The sequence below is a fragment of the Aspergillus ibericus genome (assembly GCF_003184845.1).
Source record: "Aspergillus ibericus CBS 121593 unplaced genomic scaffold BO80scaffold_36, whole genome shotgun sequence".
NCBI classification, from domain to species: Eukaryota; Fungi; Ascomycota; class Eurotiomycetes; order Eurotiales; family Aspergillaceae; genus Aspergillus; species Aspergillus ibericus.
In genome coordinates this window covers 34,380-51,795 of record NW_020292134.1, presented here as the reverse complement: position 1 = coordinate 51,795, position 17,416 = coordinate 34,380, and the positions used below count along the sequence as shown (strand labels likewise).

At 44.8% G+C, this 17,416-nt stretch overlaps 6 protein-coding genes across 6 annotated transcripts; 3 read left to right on the top strand and 3 right to left on the bottom strand.

The window, feature by feature from the left end:
• Positions 1 to 15: 15 nt before the first annotated feature.
• Positions 16 to 2,785, bottom strand: gfa1 (glutamine--fructose-6-phosphate transaminase (isomerizing) GFA1). Its single transcript, XM_025719990.1, has 7 exons — positions 2,702 to 2,785; positions 2,518 to 2,637; positions 2,390 to 2,460; positions 2,089 to 2,320; positions 604 to 1,997; positions 388 to 549; positions 16 to 333 (listed from the first exon to the last, which is right to left on the bottom strand). Exons 2-7 carry the CDS (start codon positions 2,520 to 2,522, stop codon positions 113 to 115), a joined length of 2,085 nt encoding a protein of 694 aa, XP_025572646.1. The 5' UTR covers positions 2,523 to 2,637; positions 2,702 to 2,785; the 3' UTR covers positions 16 to 112.
• Positions 2,786 to 6,204: 3,419 nt separating this feature from the next.
• Positions 6,205 to 9,993, top strand: set1 (histone methyltransferase SET1; the record flags this gene model as incomplete). Its single annotated transcript, XM_025716037.1, has 2 exons — positions 6,205 to 9,823; positions 9,890 to 9,993. The coding sequence occupies 2 exons, from the start codon at positions 6,205 to 6,207 to the stop codon at positions 9,991 to 9,993; spliced, it is 3,723 nt and encodes a 1,240-aa protein (XP_025572645.1).
• Positions 9,994 to 10,488: 495 nt separating this feature from the next.
• Positions 10,489 to 10,974, bottom strand: BO80DRAFT_361862 (RNA methylation protein TRM112; the record flags this gene model as incomplete). The annotated part of the gene is made up of 2 exons (XM_025716035.1): positions 10,489 to 10,719; positions 10,789 to 10,974. 2 exons carry the CDS (start codon positions 10,972 to 10,974, stop codon positions 10,489 to 10,491), a joined length of 417 nt encoding a protein of 138 aa, XP_025572644.1.
• Positions 10,975 to 11,106: 132 nt separating this feature from the next.
• Positions 11,107 to 12,719, bottom strand: BO80DRAFT_427360 (small ubiquitin-related modifier domain-containing protein). Its single transcript, XM_025719989.1, has one exon. The coding sequence runs from the start codon at positions 12,616 to 12,618 to the stop codon at positions 11,449 to 11,451; it is 1,170 nt and encodes a 389-aa protein (XP_025572643.1). The 5' UTR covers positions 12,619 to 12,719; the 3' UTR covers positions 11,107 to 11,448.
• A 126-nt stretch (positions 12,720 to 12,845) lies between these two features.
• Positions 12,846 to 13,783, top strand: BO80DRAFT_427359 (U4/U6-U5 snRNP complex subunit LSM6). The gene is made up of 3 exons (XM_025719988.1): positions 12,846 to 13,050; positions 13,193 to 13,306; positions 13,364 to 13,783. Exons 1-3 carry the CDS (start codon positions 12,945 to 12,947, stop codon positions 13,384 to 13,386), a joined length of 243 nt encoding a protein of 80 aa, XP_025572642.1. The 5' UTR covers positions 12,846 to 12,944; the 3' UTR covers positions 13,387 to 13,783.
• Positions 13,784 to 13,900: 117 nt separating this feature from the next.
• BO80DRAFT_412510 (S-methyl-5-thioribose-1-phosphate isomerase) lies at positions 13,901 to 15,669 on the top strand. Its single transcript, XM_025718025.1, has 2 exons — positions 13,901 to 14,604; positions 14,656 to 15,669. Exons 1-2 carry the CDS (start codon positions 14,084 to 14,086, stop codon positions 15,308 to 15,310), a joined length of 1,176 nt encoding a protein of 391 aa, XP_025572641.1. The 5' UTR covers positions 13,901 to 14,083; the 3' UTR covers positions 15,311 to 15,669.
• Positions 15,670 to 17,416: the final 1,747 nt, after the last annotated feature.

Sequence of the window (17,416 nt, the reverse complement as noted above, 5' to 3'; positions counted from 1 at the left end):
AGATGCATAGGATCATTAACAAATATGAAAACCATATGGATTAACTGAAAATTAAAAGCCTCGTACCCACGAATCTATCGTGTCTCTGCATTTCTCTTCACGCAATCGTCCCCTATTCAACAGTGACTGACTTCGCAAGGTTACGAGGAAAATCAACATTGAGGCCCTCGCCCACAGCAAGCCAGTAAGAGATCAGCTGCAGTGGTATAACGTTCAAAAGACCTTGGAGGCAATCCACTGTCTTGGGGACTTCGATCTTCTCTGTTTGGGCAGTAGAGAACTCCGGGTCGTCATAATTGCAGATCACGATAGGGCGCCCTCCTCGAGCAATCACTGTCAGACAGTTAGTGGTTGGGTCTGGAGGATCAGGTCAAACAGTTGACTAACCTTGTTGATAAGCATTCAATGACTTGGAGAAGATGTTATCTCTGGTAAGGATCATGATGATGGGCAGGTTCTCATCAACAAGAGCAAGGACACCATGTTTCAATTCACCTGACATGACGGCCTCGCAATGGAGGTAGGAGATCTCCTTGATCTTGAGCGCACCTATAGAGCACATTAGCATCCAGGAACCGCTGCCAATATTATCATCTTACTAACCTTCAAGGGCCGTAGGAAACTGGCCGCCTCTGCCCAGCAAAAGCAAACTTTTCTGGTCCTTGAAGAATTTCGCACACATTTGCTTAATGGGCTCATTAAGCTTCAGAATCTCCTTGAACTGTTCAGATACTTTGGCCAAGCCCTCCATGATTTCCTCGCGTCTCTTCTGCTTTGAAGCTCGATCCTCGCTAAGAGAGAGAGCGAACATAACCATGGCTACGAACTGTGATGTGTACGCCTTGGTAGAAGCCACACCAATTTCTGGCCCAGCGTTGATGTGCACACCGCAGTGAGTCAGTAGAGAGATAGAAGAGCCAACGACGTTAACGATTCCAACAGTCAAGGCACCGCGCTCGAGGCAGTAACGCAGGGCCATCAGAGAATCAGCGGTCTCTCCCGACTGAGAAACGAAGACGCATGTATCGTCACGGAACACGGGTGCTTGTCTGTCCAAGAAGTCCGAGGCTAGCTCGACGGAGATAGGTATCTCGGTGAGTTCCTCAAAAACACCACGCACAGCCATGCATGAATGGTAGCTGGTTCCGCAAGCCACAAAAATAATTCTTCTGCACCGACGGATGGTAGAGATATACTGTCGGAGACCGCCCAGTGTCACTTGTTTGTTTGCGACATCCAATCGGCCTCGCATAGTGTTGACCACGGATTCGGGCTGTTCAAAAATTTCCTTCTGCATGAAGTGATCGAATTTTCCCTTCATGATTTCTTGTAGCTCGAGTTCGATTGTTTGGATGGCGCGAACATTAGATGTGCCATCATCTTTCGTCAAGCGATGTATGTTCAGCTGCCCCTCGTGTATATGAGCGATATCATCATCCTCAAGGTAGAGAACCTTTTTAGTATGCTCAACGATCGCAGACGGATCCGAAGACAAAAAGAACTCAGCAGGCTGGGGGACGCCATCATCGGACAGGAAAGCACGAGACTGCGAGCGGTGCAAGAGCGATTTATCGGGCGGGGCAAGTAGCCCAGTCGTAGACTTCTTGATAGCAACATTTTGAGAGGCCTGTTCCGCTGGAAGGGGTCCATCTTCAGAGTATTCCACATCAACGAAGTCTACCTTCATTTTTCTTGACGTTCGCACGCCAATGACAAGTGGGGAGCCTTTGCGGGCCGCAATCACTTCATGAGGATAATGCACAGACTTGATGAGGAGACCGAAGGCACCCTCAAGCTCTTTGATGACAGCCTTGGCCAACACCGTAAAATCGATGTCCGGCTGCTGGTCATACAGATACTTTGTAAGCTTGGCAATGCATTCGGTGTCTGTCTCAGTCTCGAAGCGGAACCCTTTACTCTCCAGCAAGGCCTTCAATTCTTTGTAGTTGGTAATGATACCATTGTGAACAACAGAAAATTCCCAGTTGGGATCAGACCTAGACAATGAATGTTTCTTAGTCTCATGCTCTCTGGGATATCATGTATCCGACCAAACAGGGAACAAAACACTGGCTGCAGCAAACCTACCTGTGCGGATGACAGTTCCGGCGAGAAGGGGTTCCATGAGTAGCCCAACGGGTGTGAGCAATGCCAGCATGGGATTCAAAGGTCTTTGTGAAGTCGGGTTTTTGGTCTTCAATGAGCTCCTTCAGTTTGGCAACCTTGCCAACTTCTTTGAAGGCACAGACTTCATTTTTCTTGTCGCCATCGACAGCGAGACCGGCAGAGTCATAGCCACGGTATTCAAGTCTCGAAAGCCCTACACATCGTCAGGATACAGTGGACATTGCTGTGATAAATTTCGAGGCCCGGCGTAGGGAGAACACACCGTTAAGAATGGTATCAAGAATGAACCTGCGGTCCCTTTCAACAAGGTAGTTGATGTAACCGAAAATGCCACTAAAGGTAATTGTTAGGCATGAGATCGCCAAGTATAAGGTAGATGGTCATGCGTACCACATGGTTGTTCTGTCGACTGACGGGGTTTAACGCGTGTGTTGATAATATGAAGAGAGGAGGGGTATTAAGTCGATGCCACAAGAAGACACTCTGGCTAGATAATCAAGGCAATGTCACCTAGGCAGGATAGTGTTAGCCTAGAGAGCAACAGGGAAACGTCGAGAGAAGGTATTTTACTTACTATTAGAGTAGAATAGGCAAAGTGAGTCACACGGTTTTGTAAGGGTGGGAGAGTTAGAAGAAGGGATAAACTGAATGGAGAGAGGCTGAAGTAGGTGGTTAACTTGGATCAACAAACAATTGGGAAGGTTGAAAGGAGGGGGAGCTGTTATGTTTTATGTGGTGAGATCGACCCACCTTGGCACACGGACCAGGGAAGCTGCTATAGGCACTCACCCCAGGGCACAACCATTCATCAAATGAGGTAGCAGCCAATAAGCCCCCCCTGCGCCTCACACAGTCTACTACTATGGTATGTTTCACCCGTGACTCGACTGAGGTTAAGGCCTATCCCATCCAAGGTACCGATAAAAATTATTGTACTAGTTTGTACTACGGGGGGTAGTAAGATACTCAACCCCCCACCTGCAAGGTCAAAATAACACTCCACTTTTAACTATTATTAGTCGAGTTAGGCAAATTCTTTGCCTGACGCCATGGATCTGGTTCCGTCGCCGCGTCGACTGACGGAGGAGGGAACTTCTAAACTTAGTGCGCAGCAATTTTCTAATAATAGTCAGAGTGGTCAGAACAATAATTGATGGGAGTATACTTTGTACTCATGATATTGGTATACTTTTATAGACATTTTTCCCTAACATTGGTAGACTCCAAGATCACATGGTGGTTGTTATAGAAGGAGGCAGGCGCAGCTTGTGGGGGGCCTATTCCCGCCCAAGTCATTGGATCAGGAATCTTGCAGAGGTACTAAGTTATCCATGTCTTGTTCGTGGTTCTTCTGTCTAGCTCCCGGTTCGTTAACTGTGTAGTAATCTTGCTGTAGCTGCTGATATATTCTGTTAATATTCCAGGCATCTACCAATTGAGGTGAGAAGGGGAGGTGTGTTCGTGGAAATGGAACCCTTCCAACAAGCCACCGTTTTTATCTTTCGATGGTACTTCATCTGATCCGTGGAGGACTGAAACAGAAACTCGGTTGAGGCTCGCTCCCCTTTCTTGGACTAACTAGTACACCGGAGTCCAGACAACTGGTCATGGTAACATTCCCCACCGCGGTAATAGAGATTTATGTCACCGGGCTGATGATTTCATAGTATAAAATTATTCTCCTTACTATTTTCGTTTTCATTGTTGGGCTGGCCACCTTATCGTTAGTTATAATGAATTCCGGTCAAACAGTTGGGCAGAGACAGCATACCTAGCATAAAAGCTTAGGCATGCAGGTCAGCACCGCCAACTTGGTGGCAAAGGCAAAGAAGTAGGTAACTTGTGAGAAGCGAAAATTCTACCTATGAGATACCCCACATGTTTTCCATGGTTAGATTCCAGAAAGCAAGGAGTGTATGATGGATAAACTACCATGATTCACTTCTCAAGCCTATGGACTTGTTTCCAACTATGATGCTTTATTTAATATGTGACTTGCTATTAATATGCATATTCCCGATTAAAAACCTGCCTACATGGTATCCTCGGCAACTACGACTACGCCCCTAATATGGAGCAGCCTGTATCATAGCCCCACACAACAATCCCGTATACTAACTACTAGTACTCCGTACTAGTACTACTTTGTAGAATGTACGGACTACTATGTAGATAATAGATATCTATGCCCTAGTGGCTGGGGTTTCTATATCTGTATATACAGCAGATTTACCGGTGCATTGGCGATTCTATGTTGGATCATTGGTGGCTAATTATCCATATGACTACTACGGAGTACCTAAGTAACTGGTATGTACTCCTTATATAAACCGTTAACTAAGGGTAAATTATCCGTACTCCGTATGTACATAGTACGACGCATAGCCGGGGACATGACCATGGTCTTATTCATTTTATTCCAACGTCACAATAGTCGAATCCCTGCGCGAAGATCGCTTATTTATTTGAGATACGCGCGGCATGCAATGAAAGGTTGCCATTCATCGATCTAGGTAGGACGTTAATATATCCTAATACGGCATCAACCAGGAGATTTGCTACTTGACTACATGATCCTTTATCTACCTGCATGGACGTAAAGCTAGGCTGGAGAGTGTTTATATAACAGTCCTATCTCTATATACTTATCTTCCAGGCAGTATTGGATGTACCCTTTGCAACTTTATGAGCACACGCGTTTTAGATCACCCGCGTGCACTGTTTTGCTTTACTGGGCCAGGGAAATATGGACTATCGAATCCCGTTGGTTTCAAAACCCAAGTCTCACTGGCCGTGGAAAGTTTTATACCACACCCGCCTACGGAGTAACAGGTTTAAGGTATGGATCCTAAGGGAACCCGATCCTGGAATGAATACTGATTAATTCGAAGTCACAGCATCCTTTCCCGAGACGCCGGGCCTGAAATCGCATGCCGGGGCGCCTTGCTATAGGTCCTAAAAGTCTATCAAGGCTACCCAAAATGATGACGATCCTCGCTGCGACGTATATTGTCTAGTCTTGACAATTGCGGTCATTATACTCCGTATCTGCCCATGTTATTTAACACCGATGCCAAATTTTTCCTACTTGCCGAAGTACTATATAGAATCCCGACTTTGAAATACACTGCGTATGAACTGGAAGAACCACCCGAATGTTGTCTTGCCTTGGGGTCGAATTCAAGGTCCCCTCCCCTGCATATGGGAAGGGCCAGGAAAGAGAATAAGTGATATTCGTCAAAGTCAGTACATGGTACATGGTTTATAGGATAAAAGAATAATAGTAGGTCATGCCAGATACCTATAGATCATAACTAGCACACGAATCTTGGGGATCCCATATGCAATGTTCGGGCAACGCCGAAGATAAGCTGGGTAGGCACAGTTTCTAGAGTACGGAGCAGACAGCAGCGGAACAGTGGGCTCAGGAACGACAAAGTACTATGGTGGGTGGCTTCTTTACTCCGCGCCCCTATAAAAGCAAAAGAAGATGGTGGATTCAGTGTCGCAACTCAGAAAGCACCCGCACATCAACAGCACTTTTGGGAATGTACAATCCTTTCTGGTCTTTATTTCTAGTTTCTTTTGCCGTCCTAGTTCCATTCGTTCTCTAGCCGACCGCCGTGCTAGTTGAACCGCTTGCTGTATTCATAAGGATTATTATGTTCCCCGCCACTCTACAACCGGTGTTCTTACCATGAGTCGCTCTCTGCGCGCGCTTTTCCTGTCGCGTTGGTAGGGGTTCACCAGAACGGGGCAAACGAGATTGTTTAGTTCTTTCCTCCGTACAGCCTCTTCCTGATCTTCTTCCCTTCCCTTCTTTCTTTGATTATTCTTTTCTCATACCAAGATTTTTAATCCCGCCCCTTCTATTCCCCAATCCTGTTTCCTTTAATTTATTCTTCTCTCAATCCTACCCGCCCTGTCCAGAATTCATTGGTTCGATCTCTCTCGTTACCGCCTTCAGTACAGGATATTTCCTGCCCATATATTTGCGCACTGTGTGATAAACGACTGTTAAGGATGCTACCTAGTGGTTGCAGCTGTTGTGGTTTTGGCTTGTAGCCGCCTCTCAATATGTCACGCTCATCAGCAGGATTTGCAGACTTCTTTCCAACCGCACCGTCCGTCCTCCAGCAAAAGCGCAAGATCACCCGGGGGCGGCCTCGTTCTGGGGCCCATACGGATCGAGAGCATAGCGATGAAGGAGCTATACTTCCTCCAGACCCTAAGGCGATCCATGATGCGACACCAAGGCTGTATGCGGAGGAACAGAAGATATCGTCTGCCGTCAATGGCGATGGTCCTGCAAGTTCTGCAAGTGTGAGCATCTCGGGTTCCCGCTCATCAACCCATAATCAAAGCACGGCATATGGCAACGAAGCACATCTGGATACGCTTACGCCGCTCACTAATGCAGAATCCTCACCTGGCCAGAAGCTTAGTCCATCTCACGCAAGGGTGATAAACGGGATCGAGGAGAGTTCGCGTATTTCCAAGACCGAGGAAACAAAGCCTGCTATGACGCCTCTGCAAACCCCGCCGACACCGCGATCGCAGAGTCGCCCTGCGGGAAGTGTGAGGGGTTGGAAATTGACGTACGATCCCGATTTAGAGAAACGGATTTCCTCGAAAGAGAAGCGAAGAAAAGCGCGTTACGCGGACATTGTCTTAAATGAACAAGACGATCGACCGGCAGACCCTCGTCTCAAGATTGCCAATTATTCACGTGGTGCCGGTTGCAAGCAGAAAACAAAGTATCGACCCGCACCCTATTCATTGAAACACTGGGCATACGACGCTTCGACAACCATTGGTCCTGGACCCCCGGTACAGATAGTAGTCACTGGGTTTGATCCTTTGACTCCAATTGCTCCAATCAACGCATTGTTCTCAAGTTTCGGAGACATCGCTGAAATCAACAACCGCACTGATCCAATAACCGGTAGATTCCTCGGTGTATGTTCTGTCAAATACAAAGATAGTGCGTCGTTCAGAGGAGGCGGACCCGTTCTTGCGGCAAGCGCGGCCAGGCGAGCCTATTATGAATGCAAAAAAGAGCAGCGCATTGGAACGCGCAGGATCAGGGTTGAGCTGGACCGTGATGGCATCGTCTCGGAAAAGATAGTCATGCGGGCAATTGACTCTCAGAGAATGGGAGACAAGAATAATTTGCTAATCGCAGAAGAATTCAAGACAGACATCCCGACGAAGAACAATGAGCCTCCTCCAACGGCTCCCAAGGGACCTTCAGGAAGGTCCTCATTGCGTCCTGCGGCTACCGTCCCCGAAGGACCAAGGGCAAGCTTCTTGAGGCCTGCTGTGCCATCACTGGTTGAAGAAGTTCCTATATTGAGTCAGATCAAGCGCGACCCGTATATTTTCATCGCACACTGCTATGTACCCGTGCTCAGTACTACCGTTCCGCACCTAAAGAAAAGGCTCAAACTGTTTGATTGGAAAGACATTCGGTGCGATAAAACAGGGTATTACATTGTGTTCGAGAATTCGAGGCGTGGTGAGGAAGAAACCGAGCGGTGCTACAAGATGTGCCATATGAAACCCCTATTCACGTACATCATGAACATGGAGAGCCAGCCCTATGGGAATCCAAACTACGAGCGGAGTCCAAGCCCCCAACGATTGCAGGCCGAACAGCGAGAGCGAGCCGAAAAGGACAGGCTGAAAAGGGAAGCAGAATTGGATGTCGAGGAGGAGAAAAGACAACGTGCCATTGATCTAGACCCCTGCAAAGAGGTGGTAGCAATAATCATCCGGGATTTGAGGGATAAGCTTCTTGAAGATGTGAAATCTCGAATTGCTGCCCCGGCTTTGTATGATTACCTGGATCCAGATCGGCATGCTGCAAAGAGGAAGAAACTGGGCATTCCTGATCCAGAGGGGGCCAAAAGGCCTATGTTCCGGATTGATATCGACAGCTCAGTTGGCACACCAGATTCACGCTCCGACTTTTCAACCAGCCGAAATCCTCTCGGCTCCTCTGGACTCAATATACTTGCTCTTCCGCGAATAAGGAAGGCCCATCGGCTGGATCGCACAAACGCCGCCTTTCTGGACGAGAGGCGGAAACAGCCGCTAAGGAGAAAGGAAGTTAGGCCTCTTTACCATCGACTCCAGCAACTACACGATGTGGACGATTCAGACGATGAGCAGAGGGCACCCTTTACCAGGGACACTGAAGATCTGGACAGCCGTGCCCCGAGTCGATTGAGTTCCGAAACGTCTGATTCAGAAGAAGAGGTGGATAGGTTTGCTTCGGAAACGCTGGATCTATCTGTTGCGGAAAGGCAGGCCAATAGAGATGAGCCTAGTGACAGAGACAACTCGAGGGACGATATATCTCGCAGTTCACCCAACGACGCTCTACAGCATGTCACCCACGATCTCTCCCCGTCGTCGCGAAAAAGGAAACGTGATGACGAGAGAGCAAGGGCGCGGAAGAGGCAGAAAGAAGACGGTGAGTTCTTTGATGTGGACGATGCCGGAGGGGCTGAGGAGGATCAAACCGTTAGACGTTCATCCTCTGGGCCTGAAGCCCTCCAGGATGAGATCACAGCGGCAAACGACACCCTTGTAACCATCACAGATCCTCTGGGCTCTCAATGCCACATATTGGCAGACGATCAGAAAGATGATACGGTGGCGCTTATGCGCTCATGGGGTTCCAATCTTGAAATTGAAGGGTTCGGCAAAGATCATCGCCATTTGATATCCTCAGTCGGGGATTTCGAGCATGGGAAGCAGCGAGAAGAACCCAGAACGGAGATTGAGTGGCGAGTTTCAAATGACGAGCCTCGTTCAACGGTCGAGGATGACGAATCCATTGTACTGGATCTCGATGGTTGGCAGAATCTGATAAAGGACGAAGAGGACCTGTGCTTTCTTCGTGATATCCTGGGCGAAGTTTCGAGATCTAATGTCGGGAACTTATCGGCTTGGGCCTGGAGACAGAAGGAAATCAAGGCACTCAATCGCCCAGAAGAACCTGGACCCGTACGGGAAGAGACTAGTATTCCCGGCTACTACGTCTCAAATATCACTGGTGCAGCAAGGACTGAAGGAAGGAAGCGAATCTTGGAGTCTGAGAAGTCAAAATACTTACCCCACCGAATTAAAGTCCAAAGGGCTCGTGAGGAGCGAGAGGCTAGGGCAAAGAGTGACCCACACGCTGTTGCTGCTGAAGCCGCAAGGATCGCTGCAGCAAAGACAATTTCCAAGTCTACCTCCCGGTCAACAAGAGTCAACAATCGCCGTCTTATTGCCGACATCAATGCTCAGAAACAGGCTCTTCCTACCCAGAGTGGCGAAGGAGATGTTCTTCGGTTCAATCAGTTGAAGAAACGGAAGAAACCGGTTCGCTTCGCTCGGTCAGCTATCCATAATTGGGGGCTCTATGCAGAGGAGAATATATCTGCGAACGATATGATCATTGAATACGTCGGAGAGAAGGTGAGACAACAGGTTGCAGACATGCGAGAAAGGCGTTACTTGAAGAGCGGAATTGGTAGTAGTTACCTTTTTCGTATTGATGAAAACACCGTTATAGACGCCACAAAGCGAGGTGGAATTGCCAGGTTCATCAACCACAGTTGTACGCCGAATTGCACCGCCAAGATAATTAAGGTCGATGGCAGCAAGCGAATCGTCATATATGCTTTACGTGACATTGAAAGGGGTAAGTGGACCTAGCAATTATCCTTGCAGGCCAAGAGGAAGCCATGCTAATATATTGCATGAACAGACGAAGAGCTGACCTATGACTACAAATTTGAGAGGGAGTGGGATAGTGATGATAGGATTCCCTGCCTTTGTGGTTCGACTGGGTGTAAAGGGTTCCTCAACTAAGACGTTTTGAGGAAGACTTGATGAATCCAGGCCAAAGAGCTTCCTTTCCGTTACTCTTTCCCTCCTTATTCCGCTTCTTTCCCTATACCAATTCTGACGGAAAAACTCGCTCTTGGTCGTGGTCTGCAGTCCCATCTTATAGATAGGTGCATTAGTCTGAAGGCGTTCGTTTGGAAATGGTTGGGAAGAAAAGGGCTTGCATCTGGTAGGTAGAATTGTATTTATGACAGCGAAGTGTGTACCTCACGATGGGGTTTGCCAGATCAGAAGCACCTGTGGATCAACGGGTCCAAAACACTTCGCCTCTTTCATTATATGGCAGATGGCATCAGTGGTTGATGACCCAGTTATGTTAAAATGAATGCAGATCTGACAGGCGGAAGCTAGCAGGGTGGAATCTTGCCAGAACAAACGCCAGAGAGGATGTGCATTACCCGGTTGAGTGACAAGAGGTCACTTCATTCAAAATTCTCGATAAGCTCAAACTAAGCTTAGTTAGCAGGCGTTCAGAAATGCAATGGAGGGGATCACCAGACCCAGATGACTAGGAAGAAGGAAATTGGCAATTCCTTCCTTGATCATGTACTCATGACCACAATTCCCGCAGCAAAGCCTTCCTTCGACAACCTGAGTCTCCAACAGTAATCGGTGAAGTTCCTTAAGCAGTCGTTCATCTTTGAGGGCATCTCCTTCAGGCTTATTATCAGGGATATTAGGAAAACCAAGCTAAGTTGAGTAAGGTTAGACAGCCTACACAAGTGGTAACAATGATGTTGTCAGATTTTTAGTGCACACCTCTTTAGCCATGACCCGCATCCCTTCCCAGTCAATCCGAGGAATGATGTTGAGTATGAACTCTGGCTGGAATTCAAGTTCTTGTAGTTCTAGTTCGGCATCTCGAAAATGTAGTGGATATGACGCCGGCGCTGCCTTGCAACCCTTCACAGCACAGGCCAAGAAGTTGACAGTAATCAGCTTCATTTTCTGATTCAAATGACCCTCCGAAAGATGAGAGACAGGATCCGTTATTCCTATGAGAGTGTGCTTTGGGAATGAAGAGCGGGAAAAAGTTAGTGCCTTACGTTATCAGTAATTTTCATACGCTGGGTGCCGCAGATCAGGCCTTGGCCATTCTCGAAGTGGATGTATATGAATATACGGAGTAGTGCCTGCAGTACACAATGTGATGTATAGCGAAACGAATCAAATAGCAACACAAACATCACCTGCATTACAGTTCAATGAATTGATAGTATGTTGGTGGATAATATAGGGTGTTTGCAGGGGCAAACGCAGCCGAATAACAGAAGAACAAAAAGGAAAGACTCAAGCCATTATAGCCACGGAGAAGTTTATGTTATTTAGAAATTTCCCCTTTTGCATATGTTAGTCTCCAAGCTCATTTCTCTCGAAGATGTAATGTTAATCGTAATCCAGACCTTCTATCTTTACTATTCACCTAACAATGACATCCACGAGATCATTATTCATAAGCTCGTGGTCTGCAAGGCATGAGTGGGGATCTAAGCGGTCTCCATCAAATACCAGGAACATTTCACGTTCCGCGGGGATTCTCCTGGCATCACGGAAGGCAGCAACTAGCTGTGATACCTGCATCTCCAAGTTGAGCTTTACCTTCAGATCACCATAATCAGGGCATTTTAGAATAACCCTGTCGGCAGATGAACTTCCTTCAGTCGAACCTGCAGGTTCCGAGATAGACTTGGAGTCGGTCACAATCGGCGACTGGTGTAGACTAGTACTGAGACTATCTTCAACGGCAGCTTCCATGTGAATCTGTATATCTTCGCCATCTACCTGGAAGGGATCGTATTCCTTCAAACCGAAAACACTACCCCGATTTGTCTGAATTCCCAGACTTCGGCATGTGGTAACATCGAATAGCCTCTTGCCCTTCCAAGTCAGGAAGACAGAAGCTTGTGTTTCTTTGGAAAATTGTTGACGGTTACACCATGCTAGGCGAACATCTTTTAACGGCTGGTGCATTTTCCGGCGAACAATCAACGGTTTGGTATTTGCAATTTTCGAAGTAATGAGAATCTGAACTATCGCTTCACTATGCCCGACATGGTGATTATGAGATATAGCAGCTTGATCAATTCCTTCAACATCCTGATGATGTGAGCCTTCTTTGGCGGGGGCTGTCGTGTTTTTCTTCACACCCTCCGCAAGTGATGAGCCAGCAGCAGATGTTTCAGTATCAATCAGGTTCATGTCTGCTGATGACTCACATCTGTGCATGTCGGCCATCATTGTAGTTGCAACCGAGATACCAATGGATTTGGTCCGGAATTGAGGACTATTGCTGCTATTCTTCTCTTGTAAGTCATCACAACAGCCAGGCTCAGCGTTCGCTGATCGTTCCATATTATGCGACACTTCACCATTATTGGAGGGCCGATCTAAAGTGTTGTCTGGGGATTGTCTGGAAGAAAGACGTCGACGCTTGGGGCTATCTGTCTCTGCTGATAGTCGTCCAGCACGTGCTTTTTGGCTTGTAGCGATGATATCATTGTAGACTTGACCAGCATGGCGGTAGAAATTAGGGTCTGCTTGCTCGTCCCCCCTGCTCGCCCATGAAGGCTTGTTGAAAAACGAGCGCATTTAGGCCAGTTATGAAGTCTGCAGAATTTCAATAACTGCAGAGGGGACATCAGATGAGCGGTCGCCAAGAGTAATTATGACGAGACGACCGAGAAACTGAACACTGCGCTCCCTACTTCCCTAGGAACGGTATGGCCCCCGCCAGGAAGCACGTGTTAAATCTTCCCAGCGATCGCCTAGTCCCCTTTGGGCTAAAGTTGATGCCCCCGATCTCTTTTCGGCAATCAGTGAACTTCCCCGGAAGGAAAAGCTACCCGGCCCCTCCTGAGTACTCCCAGTCCTTCGGATCACAAATTAAAGATAGGTCGAGGGAAAGGCAACAAAAAATGGAGAACGGTGCATCTTCTGATGGCAAGGATCCCTCAACATTCTTGGGCGAGATCATCGGCGCCCCAGTCACTGTCAAATTGAACTCTGGAGTTGTCTATAAAGGTAATTATATCTTTACCTTCAGCCGTTACCTTAGCTCCTTCACCAAATTGTGTTGCATATTTCCTTCGTCTGAATAGGAAATGGAAGAAAGGCGATCGATACATCTATGGGAGAAAACATATAGCGCTAACGAGCTGTTCAGGAGAACTTCAATCGGTAGACGGCTATATGAATATTGCTCTGGAGAAATCCGAGGAGTTCGTTAATGGACAATTGACGCGCAGCTATGGGGATGCTTTCATTCGAGGAAATAATGGTCTGTCATATCAGCTCTTCAGATTGGCGCTTCTAAGATTATTAATTTGAATTATAGTGCTGTATATCTCCGCATATTGATATCCCTTCGAGTTCCAGCAGCATTATACTATGAACTGAATTTCAAGGCTGATTGGGCCTTCCTTTCCTTGGTCTCAGTGAAACTGGAAAGAGCAGAATTCCCTCGAGCGTTTGCATATTCTTATGTTATATGATATGAGTTCAAGATGAGGAAGGTTGGATGGCGCCTAGTTTGGAGTAACCGATGAAGTGACCCAATTCCTTCGTTGTTTGATCTTAGAAAGGTGAGGCAGGCGCCAGTAAACTTCGACAGTCAGTATGGCGAACACCTAATGGGTCAAATACGTCATTTTGTAAACCCAGCACAGAATATGATAACAGTCATCTTAATTCAATATACGAATAATTGAATGCAGGCCGGACATTTTAGGCGGAGATATGTCCAGCTGTTGGTCCCTTTATATGTACTCAGTATATGGAAATGATACAGCAGAGTGCCTATCCAGTCTACACATCTGCCATTGCCCCACCTAACCGTTAAAAGTGTGATCCTAGTCCCAACTCATATGGAAGGCTTCTTAATCCATTACAGACCACCAAGCTAAGCCCTGGGATTAAGTTTGTCAACTTCGCATTGTTCCGTCTGGGTAGCTATCCTCTCTTCTTATTTTTATCTTTGTTCTCTTCCTTAAATTGACTGTCACAGCAATTATTCCAAGAAATTTATTACCGGCCTCTCTTGAATCGGACCCGAATCATGACTTTGCAGGCAATCAAATACAGTGATGGCAATCTGTCCATCATCGACCAGCTACAGTTGCCATATGTGGAACGCTTTATAACAATACAAACAACTGAAGAAGCCTGGCATGCGATAAAAGACATGCGAGTAAGAGGAGCTCCTGCCATTGCCATTGTAGCTGCCCTCGCTCTTGCGTCCGAGCTCCACAAACTCATAGCACGCAACGAGATTCCCCATGAAGCAGAAGAGGTGCAGACCTTAATCATGGGAAAGCTCGATTATCTTGTGAGCAGCAGACCTACAGCAGTAAACCTTGGTGACGCTGCTCGAAAACTCAGGGCCATTGTTAGTGATCGCACCCAAAGGCCCCAATCGACCGGGCGCACTGTTGCTGCTGCCTTGATACAGGCAGCAGAGGATATGCTGGTGAAGGATGTTGAGGACAATAAAAACATTGGAATGTATGGTGCCCGATGGATTATGGCAAATGCCGTCGGGGATTCGAAGGCCACCGTTCTCACCCATTGCAATACGGGGTAAGTACAACAAAGTCAACTACAGATAATATGGTTTTAACCCACAGTCAGCTCTCTCGCAACATCGGGCTACGGGACAGCTCTCGGGGTAATTCGCGCACTTGCATCAACAGGCGACCTACACCACGCATACTGCACCGAAACGCGGCCATATAATCAAGGATCCCGACTGACGGCATTCGAGTTAGTCCACGATGGTCTCCCTGCTACCCTGATAACAGACTCCATGGCCGCTGCTCTACTTGCCAGGCCAGGTGCCCAAGTAAATGCCATCATAGTAGGTGCGGATAGGGTGGCGGCCAATGGGGACACTGCAAACAAAATAGGTACCTATGGTCTTGCTGTCCTCGCAAAGTATCACGGTGTGAAATTTCTCGTCGCTGCACCCCTTACTACGATTGATTTGGCCACCCCATCTGGAAACGAGATCATAATTGAGGAACGCCCCGCCTCTGAGGTTACAAAGATTAAAGGGCCACGTGAAAATCAGGATTCAACCCAAATTGAATTGGAAACAGTGCGCATAGCTGCTGACGGAATAAATGTTTGGAACCCAGCGTTTGATGTCACTCCATCTGTGCTTATTGATGGTATCATCACAGAGAGGGGAGTGGTGGAAAAAGATGCCGATGGACAATTTCATTTGGGACACTTATTCCGCGACCCTTCACCACTGACTTCGGGCGCCCTTGCCTCCTCTCCTTGATCATGTTTCTTTAACTGTGTCTCAAATGCGTTGAGTAAATCTTCTATTTTATTTTCCAAGGCGTTCAGATGATTCTCCAGCGCTAGCGCTGTCCTTTCGCCACTAGTTTCCAGTAATTAGGCATAGCTTCGTAGGGATGACGACTCGTGTCGCGCACATACCTTGAGATGTCCTTGAAGGCCTGCGTATGAGTAGTTAGCATGCAATGTGACCCATTATATGCTCATCTCATGGTTGTAAACACCTGAATCAATGACAGGAATGAACAGCCTTCAGGGATGGAACTAACTTACTTGTGCGATACTCGCATCGCTCTGCTGCTCACTTGGTGGCATGGCTGATGAACCTAGTTGGGGCGGTAAGTTGTCAGTGGGGTGATGATACTGATTACTGAGCCAGACACGCACCTAAAAGTGAATCTGGCAATAGTTTTCACGTGCAATTTAATATGTTAGTTTTGACTTGCCATCCTGCTATCATTTGAGACCCTATTATTTAGTTATATGCTATGATGAATTATAAGCTAACATATAGATATACACGTTATGAGATGAATAGAGTCACTACAGTTTTCACGGGCATGCAGGCAGGATAGAGCAGGTATTGACTAATAGATTAGGTTCTCTATAGTAAGGTTATTTGTGAGGCTTGGTCCCCTTACATGACTCACCTCTCCCGTGAATGGGGTTTATAAGTAATGCACACTTATGATAGGATCTATTTTGTCATAGTGCAACCTCCCAAGTCAGGAAAAGAGGGATACTGCTGAATCTGACTACCTAGTATATAATCTTTGTATATAATTGAAAATTACTTATTTTTTACATTCCATTCGCAACCTTCAGCTATATCTTATTTAGTAATTTATATATAATTTAATTATGTGATAGGATCTACTTGTCAGGGTAGAAAGCCTGTTGACTAGGTAAGGAACTGGCTACTAAATGTGTAAGATTATACTAATAATAATAAAGATAGCCTATATTTATAAGATAGACTAATCTTTAAAGGATTAGTAGTCTAATACTAAGAAATATTATTTTATAAAAGAAAAAAAAGTTAGAATTACTACTAATAATTTTATAATTTTTATAATTATTTTAGTATATTATCTTAAGGACTTTAATTCCACTAGCTAGACTATTATAGGGCTAAAACATTAGTTAGATTAGTATTAATAAGATAAAATCTTAATTTAAGTTATTTTATTATAATTATCTTTTTTTCTACTGAATTAAGCCTTCTAACTTAAGAAGCTGTATATAAATAGTTTTATAATAAAAATATAATAAAAAATAAAAAAATAAATTATAAAATAATTATTAATATATTCTTATAGAGTAAGAAAAGCGGAGGATACTATAATATATTTATATTTATATTTATTATTATAATTAAAATTAGTGAATAGCTTTACTTTTTATATAATAATAATTTATTATAATATTAATACTAGTATTATTATTTCTTTTTTTTATACTTTTTTTATTCTTTATAATAGCTTCTTTTATTTAATTCTGTAATCTTTTTAGTTATTAATAATTATATTATATTTTTAAATTTTTTTATTATTATTTAGTTAAGAAAGTGATTATAATATCTTATATCTATTAAATTATTAAGTATTATATTACTTATAATATTGTTATTAAATTTATATAATTTTTTATATATATTATTTTTAATTAAATTTAAAAAATATATTATTATTACTAATATTCTATTTATTATTTAGTATATTTTTAATAATAAATTATTAATTTTTTACTAGTATTACTACAAGGGTAATAAAAAATATAATTTTATAAATATTTTAATTATTAATATATTAATTTATTTATTAATATAATTAAATATTTATTAAAATATTAGAAAACACATATAATCTTATAAAGATCTTTTAATAAATTAATAAACTATTTAATATTAAGGATTTACATAATAAGTTATATATTTATTTATATTTAAATAATTTTGATTTTATCAAGATTTTATAAATATTAAAATTATGTCAAGGTGCGGGCAGGCAGGGGTAGTAGGATAGCAGGTTCTGGCAGGCAGGCAGGATTCAGATAATAATAATAACTAGGATTCTAACTGGGTGCT

Bases quoted from the DNA above. Each gene is read 5' to 3' on its own strand.
- gfa1 (XM_025719990.1), bottom strand. The intron at 1,998-2,088 runs GTAGGTTTGCTG...TTCATTGTCTAG, and splicing joins CGGAACTGTCATCCGCACAG to GTCTGATCCCAACTGGGAAT. The intron at 334-387 runs GTTAGTCAACTG...ACTGTCTGACAG, and splicing joins ATTGAATGCTTATCAACAAG to TGATTGCTCGAGGAGGGCGC.
- BO80DRAFT_427360 (XM_025719989.1), bottom strand. From the start codon at position 12,618: ATGCGCTCGTTTTTCAACAAGCCTTCATGGGCGAGCAGGGGGGACGAG.
- BO80DRAFT_427359 (XM_025719988.1), top strand. From the start codon at position 12,945: ATGGAGAACGGTGCATCTTCTGATGGCAAGGATCCCTCAACATTCTTG. The intron at 13,051-13,192 runs GTAATTATATCT...CGAGCTGTTCAG, and splicing joins CTCTGGAGTTGTCTATAAAG to GAGAACTTCAATCGGTAGAC. The intron at 13,307-13,363 runs GTCTGTCATATC...TTTGAATTATAG, and splicing joins TTTCATTCGAGGAAATAATG to TGCTGTATATCTCCGCATAT.
- BO80DRAFT_412510 (XM_025718025.1), top strand. From the start codon at position 14,084: ATGACTTTGCAGGCAATCAAATACAGTGATGGCAATCTGTCCATCATC. The intron at 14,605-14,655 runs GTAAGTACAACA...ACCCACAGTCAG, and splicing joins CTCACCCATTGCAATACGGG to CTCTCTCGCAACATCGGGCT.